Source organism: Tamandua tetradactyla, chromosome 4 (assembly GCF_023851605.1).
Source record: "Tamandua tetradactyla isolate mTamTet1 chromosome 4, mTamTet1.pri, whole genome shotgun sequence".
NCBI classification, from domain to species: Eukaryota; Metazoa; Chordata; class Mammalia; order Pilosa; family Myrmecophagidae; genus Tamandua; species Tamandua tetradactyla.
The window spans coordinates 92745002-92754364 of NC_135330.1; the positions used below are offsets into that span (position 1 = coordinate 92745002).

Genomic DNA, 9363 nt, shown 5'->3' on the forward strand with positions numbered 1-9363 from the left:
TAAGCCATATGATAAGTATCCAACAACACAGTCTAATTCCTGAGAAATAACTCTAGCTGAAGCCCTTTAAAATCATGTTAAAAATGTAACATTTGGGAGGAGTTTAATTTAAAGGAGTTTTTGGATTGGAGTTTGGATACTGTACTTTGATCTGACATAGTTAATAGTGACCCTGGTCAAATAAAAGTCTTACCCAAGGGAGACAAATGAGGGATCTGGAGCTCAATTTAAAAATAAGAATAATTTTACTTCTTATATTCATAATTGGGGATGCATCAAGCCCTGTTAAATTGATAATGAATATAACTGAAGGTTTAAATCCCCAAACTGTACAGTTTAATGAAAGGTAAATTCAGCAAACTCAACATGATTTAGGTAGAACAAAAGAGTTTAGGCAAAAGCTTTATTCCAGGGAAAAACAGCCATCTGTGTAGCATTTCAAGAAAAGAAAAATGGCTGCCCTGAAGTGGTGGTGGGTGGATAGGACTTTTAAGGGTTAGGGTTAAAAAGTTGGGAAGAAAAGGTTAAGCATGTCCCTATTGGCTAGTTTTCAGAAACAGGGAGCTAAGTTTTTAGTTGGTAGCTTTCCACAGGCAAAGTTTAAAATTTCAATACTGCCTTAGGCATGCAAGTTTATAAATGCTAGAAGCAAACAATAAATAAGGGGGTTTACACAATAATGCATTTGTCAGACAGTAGAGGCTGGATAAAGGAAGGATGTTACAAGAAGACAGATGATGGAAGGTGAAGGACATGTCAGACTGTGGCAGTTTGGAGTAAGAGAGGTTTTCTGAAATATTTGTCAGGGGCAAGTTGCATCCTGGGGGGAAGGTGTCATGTCAGGCCTAACATTTGGTACTTAGCAAATAATAAACTGTGGAGACTTAAGGAATCAATGGCAATTAAGTGGGAAAAACAAATACTTTTGTCCAGAGTCAGTGGGAGATGTTACAATCTAGCCTCTTATTGCCTCTCCTGGAATGATATATGGTAGACTACACAATTTCAAGGATGAACCATGAATATGGAGCTAATTTCACAAAATTAAAGGTAGTGTAACTGTGAATTTGGAATTAATTTCACAGAACTAAAGGTAGTGCAACCTAGTAGTGATAACCATCAAGAAAGCAAGCATCCAGCATGGAGCAGAAGCATAGATCAATAATGATTGTTAGAATATAAGGGATGGGAGCAGACCTCACTGAAAAAGACCCTCTAGGAAAATTAAGGATATGAGTCCTGTCCCTAACAGCTATAATACCCTCTCCAGTTAACTCTTCAATGACGTCTATGGACACTCAGCTAAAAGTTAGTTCCCCAATACAAAATAATCACACAGTTGGTCAGGGTGTACAGAACAGAAAATTGGGAGCAAACCATAAAGGTAGGGACAAGGTGCAGAGATACAAATGCCTGGGTGGAATGGATCATATATACAGTCCAGAGTCTAAACAAAAGCAACTGTTATGCTTGCACAACAGGCTGACCCACTATTCATGTCATGTCCTTTCCAATGCATATGTCAGTACACAAAAATGAGTTCAAATGCATGGTATTCCTTTTTCAGAATACTATTCCTGGTGAAAATTGTAGGACATTGTCCCCTCTCTTCCTACAACAAAGAGTGGAAAAATCAAGGCCATACCAGCTTTTTGCTTCAGTTCAGAAATCCACTCTGCCTGTCTCTCTAGATGGATAGAAGGGCTTCAGGACCTTGGGCCCATGGTATTTCATACCCAAACATGAGATATGAGTGAGTATAGTACTGGAAATTTCTTCAGTTTAACCACACCATAAGCAGGACTTTGGTGGTATTGTGGAAAGTGCATCCTCCCACCAGTTTTACCCAAGAAGTTGAAAGGCAACTGTGCTCTTGTCCATTGGCCATCCCATTTACCTTGGCATTTGAAAAGGAGGAGAATCAAGTTGATTTAGACAGTATAGGGATGCCAAGGGAATTCCCAGATGATTTTAAAGCTAGAAAGTAAGTAGCTGCAAGATTTGTTTTCCTTATTCTGGTAGGTCACCATCAGCAAAAATGTGGACTGTATTAATCAGATAAATTATACTGAGGATGCAGTTAAAGTAAAAGCAGAACAATTAGATGCTACTGGCCAAATGACCTGGGAGAATAGGATGGCCCTAACATGGTATTAGCCAAAAAGGGAGGTATTTACATTATGATTGGGGGTAGTTATTATACATTTATCCCTAGTAATACAGCCCCACATGGAACTATCACTAAAGCTTTACAAGGTCTAAGGACCTTATCTAAAGAATTGGTGACCCCCCCCATGAGATGGTTAGAAAACTGTTTTGGGGAATGGAAAGGGGTGGCACTGTCTATGCTAACTTCTTTAATCATAGTAGGTGGTGTACTCATAGCTCTTAGGTGCTGCATTATCCCATGTGCCTGAGGGTTAGTTCATAAACTCTTCAAGAACTCTGTAAAAATATCCCCATGATATAGACAGTTAAAAAGCTATTATCATGCTTGAAGAGAGACTAAAATGTGAAAAGTAACAGGTTTGAAAAGAAAGAGGGGATTTGTAAGAATCAAGCTAACTTTAGCTTTCACATAACATAATGCAGGCAGGGAATTGTGAGGGCCTCTGATGCAAGCCTATAACTGATGCCAAGTCCTTAATGACCAGGATCATTAAATGTAAAACATAATCAAAGGGGGGAACTTTTGGCGGGAAGTTCAAATTAGTTAGATTATCCAGATAGGCTCTAACCTCTGGAGTATCCAATCATTGGAGAAAGAGGGAAGGGTCTGTGAGCTAGGCACAGATTTAACCATTTTGGTCTTCTATAGTTTTGTGTTGCCAGCCACCATTTTTCAGGTAGGCACCTATTCTTGCAAGATCATGAATAAACTCCTTTCTCTTCCACAATTGGGTGAGTATTTATTCACTTTCAAATACAGCATTTTTTTGTAACAGTGAGCATGATGAGAATGATGTTGAAACGACTACAAAGTTTTTAGAATATTGCATGAGCTTAGTTGATAAAGCAGCAGGGTTTGAGAGAATTGACCCCAATTTTAAAACGAGTTCCACTTTAAATAAAAGGGTATCAAACAGCCTCACATGCTATGGACAATTTTCATGAAATGTCAATTTGAGAGGATTGACCCCAATTTTAAAAGGAGTTCCACTGTAAATAAAATGCTATCAAACAGCCTCACATGGTATGGACAATTTTCATGAAATATCAATGTGACACTCTTCATCACCGTCTTATTTTAAGAGATTGATGCATCCCCAACTTTTAGCAACCACCACCCCAATTACTTAGCAGCCACCAACATCAAGGCAAAATCCAATACCAGCAAAATAATTATGGCTCACTGAAGGCTCACCTGAGTATTAGTATGTAAATAAGGATTTTATAAAACTTAACAGTAGCTAACTTTTCTTATGTAAAGAAGGATTTTATAAAACTTAACAGTAGCTAACTTTTCTTGCCTAATTTAGCTATTATCAATATAAATATATGAAATAGAAAGTTTTGCCAAGAACATACGTGAATATCCAACAATCAATTGAAAAGAAAATCAACCCAATTTAAACCCAAAATTACATTAAAAACTATATTCATTATCATTACTTATCAAAGGCAAATTATAACTACAAGATATTGCTGTACACAAATTTCAATGCCTAATTAAAGAGGAAAAATAAAACTCTTTCAATTAAAAATTGATGAGAATAAGAATCAAGTGGGGCTTTCATACTTAGTGTTGGAATGTAAAATAACAAAATACAGTTTGAAAGCTGGCAGCTTTATATATACATAGATGTACATTTTACCTGTGACACAATAATCCCACTCTCTGATATGTAATAAAAAATATTGGGTTTGCATGCAAATATACTTATATGAAAATGTTGATAGTGGATTTTTTAAAAGCCACAAATTTAAATGTCCATTAATAGAGGACTGTTGAAAAAATTGATGTATATTTATCCAATAGAATATTATATGGAAAATCAAACAATAACATAAGTGAACACTATTCACAAGTGGTGGGATCTCAGTTTAGGAAATACTATAATTGCAATATTTATTGTTTTCATGTTGTTGTGTGTTTGTCATATCAAGGGACAAATAATATGTGCAAGTTTGATACTGCCATGTACCCCAGAAAAGCCATGCTCCTTAATCCTGATTCAATATTGCTGGGTGAGATGTTTTATTTTGTGTAGATATGACCCACCGAATTATGGGTGGGTAACTTTTGATAAGTTGGTTTCCATGGAGAAGTGTCAAGATGGGATTGCTTACTAGAGTCTTTTAAGAGGAAACTATTTTGGTAAAAGCTCAGTGCTGACAGAGCCCACATAGCCATAAATCTTTGGAGATAGAGAAAGAAAACATCCCAAAGGAAGCCTTATGAAATGAAGAGAGAAAGCTATCAGATATGTGACATCCCTGCTGAGAGAGAAACCACAAACTCATTGGCTCTTTCTTTGTAGTTAAGATATCTTTCTTGGATGCCTTAATTTGGACATTTCTATGGACTTAGAATTGTAAACTTTGCAACTTAATAAATTCCAATTTCAAAAGCTGTTCTACTTTAGGTACATTGCATGCTGGCAGATTTATCAAACTAAAACAAATATGTACCACTCATTTAAACATTTGGATTAGGTAAATTCTGACTTTAATTTAAAACCCTTTTGTGTTTCTGTGTGACTCCAGAAAAATAACATTATTTACATGGTCCTTGTTTACTTTGGAGATTTGAAAACCAATATTTATTTCATGTGTGTGTATTGATGGTGTATTTATAACATAGTACCTACAGTATATTTGTCTTTCAAAAACAAATTCAAGGACAAAAATCCGATGTAATAACTATATCATTTACTATTTCTTCATGACTTTGCATGTTTCTAGTTTTACTATACTGAACTGACATACCTTTATTTTCTATTGTCACTTTAATTCTGTACTCTAAGTGAATGAGTATCTTTACATATGTTGGCTTCCATGGGACTATAGATAATTTCTGTTTGTTCCTATCCTTGAATTGCCTCTTGCTTTTTCTCACTGGGGAATATGTAGGGTATCCTGAATAATTAACAAGCACATTATGACAATTTTTCTTTACTCTTTCTGTTGACTTGGGATAGTCAATGAATTGCATTCTACTTCCTCAGGGGAAACCACAAAAAGGGAGGGAAACCATAAATTGCACCTACCAAAGAAAAAGGACACAAAAGGTTGAGAGGAGAAAATTGATTCTTCATTAAAGGTGGGTTGATAAGAATTCTTTGATTTTGATGATCACTTGGTTCTTGGTAAATTCCTGTCTCCCTTGGCCCTATTTGTAGATTTTCTTGTGGTTACTGACGGTTGATTTGTTCAAGTATATCAACAATATTCTGTATCTCCTTTGTTAACTTTAGTTTCCTGTAAAAGGATATTATTTCTAAAGCATTAAATATTATGAACTGATTATATGTCACAGATCTATTTAATTCATGTGCCTTGAATGTGGAAATTTGAATATCACACGTGAAGAGGAACTTAGAAGACTTTGATAATTTCACCACCAATATCATCTAACAGAATCTATTAGTGTAAAATTGTCAGATAAAATAAAGGACATGTATTTTCATTTGAATTTCAGATAAACAACAAATATTTTTAGTGTAAGTATTTTCTAAGTAATATTTGGTTGACAACAAATTTCATTTTAGAATAAGTATGTATCATGCAATATTTGATAAACTGGGAATACATTTCAGATAAACAATTCTCATGAAACCTTAAAGATTTTGTTGTTTTTATTTGTTTGGTGTGTGTTTTCCTTACTTCATAAATTCCTACTGGGTCTGAAATTTCATAATAAACATTACAAATGGATTGAGTAGACTGGCAGATAAAGAGTATGTTTTTTTGAGTTATGCAGTTGCACAAAACCTCTAAACCTAAAATAATTTCTAACTTGGGGGATGCAAGCATAGTTCAGTGGTAGAATTCTTTCCTGCTATATGGAAGACCTGGATTCAATTTCCAGTCTATGCACTTTCCAAAAAACAAACCAACAAGCAAAACCAAACAAAAAACAAGCAATATAATAAAAATTCAACAAGTGGTGCTGCAGTAACAGAAGACTCACATAGAAAAATAATGAAATGCGACCCTGCCTTACAGCATACAAAAAAAAAGAAAATGAGCATCAATAGAGAATAGAGACAACATCATTTAGGAAGAAGGGTTGGAGGTGGTACCCAATTTCAAGAGTTTCCCTGTCCTCCAAGAGTGCTGATCAGACTGGAAAAACAGATGCCTCAAATTAGCAGATTTTTAGATTTTCTTCCCCTCTCCTGAAATTTCTAGTCAGCACAACACTGAAAACTCATCCCTACTTGGTAACTGCCACATGATGGTGATTCTAGATTGCAATTGCTCCAATATTTAGGGTCTCATTTACTGTTGTGGAAGATAAATCTGGAGATTTCATTATATTATAATTTTAATCTAAGTTTTATGTGACTGGATATTTTAAATTGTATTTACTTGTCCAAATAAGAAATATTGGTTACAGAATCCTAGGTTTTCATTGTGGAGAGTGGTGGCCATGAATATGAAAGGATGTTTAAGGGCAATCCAAGATGGTTAGGGTAAATGTGCTTAATTAGCTTCAATCAGAGCAGTTCCAGCTTCGGTTATGTACTGATTTTTATTCTTAAACTGTATGAAAGGAAGAGAGAAATATTTACCATTGAACTATTTGACATACATAGTGATATGCTATATAAATCCTGCATTTTAAAGTTCTAGTAATGAATTGATAGCTTGAAAAATAAGATTAACTAAGTACTCAAGAAAATATTTTAAAGTTTATGCTGGCTCTATCATCTGCATAGTATTATATGAGATGAAATAGCCATATAAATCAGTCAGATATTTTAATATTGGTATAAATCATAGATTTTTAGCAAGCATTCATCTATATCTTGTGGATGTGGAAATGTATCAAATTGTGGGATTTTTGATAAAAAACAATATTATCAGGACAAATTTGGGCATAAATGTGAATATTTACTTCAAAGAAAAAATTAAAAAGCTAATTTCAGATGTGAAGAAACTATAATGGGTAGATAATTAATAAAATCCACAAATTAAATATTTGTATAAATAAATATTATAACTAACTTTAGATTATAGACAGAACTCAGTCTAATAGGTAACAGGAGTGGTTTAGAATCCATTCCACACCAGAAAACAGTACATGTCATTCAATGAAACATGTCATTGATTTAAACCAAATAGATACACTCACTAAACCTCATATTAATTATTTATAATTCATGTCTCACTTACTTGTAACCCAGAAATGTCTCCAAACACTAAAATGCACCTTTACATTGGAGAAGTGCAATGGAGCAGAAGACCAAATGAAAAGAGGTGAGTTTCATTGATCATGGTATGGTCGTCATGCTTTCACCACATATGCAGACCAATTACTGTGTGACCGTATTGTTAACACCACATCCAGAACATTGATAATACCCTAAATCTTAAGCTTTATTAGCTCTGTGTTCAATGTACAGCTTTCATTCATAATATAAAAATGCCACAAGAAATCTCATACAAATATTCTAATATACTAAAGAAAACTATGATTTCATTGGGTAGATTAAATAAGAGTTAAATATTTCTATATTAATACCTATGTATTTTTTATTTCCATGGATATGCTCTAAATAGTGTTGATTCTATTTAGAGTTTAGTAGATATTGTGTCAGTACAGAAGGTATTTCATATAGATGCCTTAGTTTGGGGAACAAGTTATTTTACCTTCAAAGTCAATTGCAGTCATTACATTTTCCATTTGTCTACAGATATTAAGAGTAATGTTACATGAAAGCTAGAGTGAACAGTACCTTTCCTACCTGAAGGTACTGGAAACAATGGATCAACAGAATCTGACAGTGTATTCTGAATTCATTCTACTGGGAATAACAAGGTGCCCAGAGTTGCAGGGTCCCCTTTTTGGGGTATTTCTCCTCATCTACATGGTCACAGTTGTGGGCAACCTTGGCATGATCATCCTGACTAAGGTGGACTCCCACCTCCACACTCCTATGTATTTCTTTATCAGACACTTGGCTTTCATTGATCTTGGCAATTCTACTGCCATTTGTCCCAAGATGATGGTAAATTTCATTGAGGAGCAAAATACTATTTCCTATTATACCTGTGCCACTCAGCTGGCTTTTTTCATGATGTGCATTATCAGTGAACTTTTCTTGCTGTCAGCCATGGCCTATGACCGCTATGTAGCCATCTGTAACCCTTTGCTTTACCATGTTATTATGACCCAGAGGCTTTGTCATATCCTTGTAGGTGTCCCCTACCTGTATAGCACCTTTCAGTCTTTGATGACCACCATTAAGACATTTTCATGGACTTTCTGCAGCTCTAATGTCATTAGTCATTTCTATTGTGATGAAGTTCCTTTGTTAGCTATGTTGTGCTCAAATGTGCAAGAACTAGAGATGTTGACCATAACAGTTGCTGCATTTAATTTGATTTCCTCCCTTTTGGTCATTCTAGTGTCCTATGTGCTGATTCTGATAGCCATAATTCAAATAAGTACTACTGAGGGGAGGAAAAAAGCTTTCTCTACATGTGCTTCTCATCTTACAGCAGTGGTGGTGTTCTATGGAACTCTACTATTTATGTATGTACAACCCAAATCTAATCATTCTGCTGATACTGATAAAATGACCTCTGTGTTTTATACTTTAATTATCCCCATGCTTAATCCTTTGATCTATAGTTTAAGGAACAAAGAGGTAAAAAGTGCCTTCCACAAAGTCTTTAAGAATGCATGCAACATTTGTATATGATATTTCTTATAGAATATTTATCTAGTAAACAGTGGTTGAGGCAAATGTATTTGAAAATGCTCTTCAAAGATATAATTGTAACATATTTGATTCCTAAAAATGTCAAATTATAAGGCACAAACAGATTGTTCACTTTATATTCAGAAATTAACCCTCACAAATTAGATAACAAGTATCATTTCATCCTGAGTGTATTAGTCAGTGTTCTCTGGAGAAAGAGACTGACAGTAAATTTATATTATTGTGTAAATATTGATATTTATTGTAAGAATTGTAATACACCATAATGGGGATTAGCATGTCTGAGTTCTCTATGGCAGACTATAAATTGGAAGCTACAATGAGGGTGATGTTGAAATCCCTAGATGAAATTGGATTGCTGAAACAATGATAGATACAATTTTTGGATATGTGAAATTTGAAGTTCTCCTTTTAAGGCCTCCAACTGATTGGATGAGGAGTGAAATACAGACAAAGAAAAAAAAGGACA

The 9363-nt window shown here is 34.6% G+C and overlaps 1 protein-coding gene across 1 annotated transcript; it reads left to right on the plus strand.

Annotated features, from left to right (window-relative positions):
- Positions 1–7931: 7931 nt before the first annotated feature.
- Positions 7932–8873, plus strand: LOC143679176 (olfactory receptor 8K5-like). Its single transcript, XM_077155809.1, has one exon. It carries the CDS (start codon positions 7932–7934, stop codon positions 8871–8873), a length of 942 nt encoding a protein of 313 aa, XP_077011924.1.
- The last annotated feature ends 490 nt before the right edge of the window (positions 8874–9363 follow it).

Coding starts and splice junctions, on each gene's coding strand:
- LOC143679176 (XM_077155809.1), top strand. CDS start 7,932: ATGGATCAACAGAATCTGACAGTGTATTCTGAATTCATTCTACTGGGA.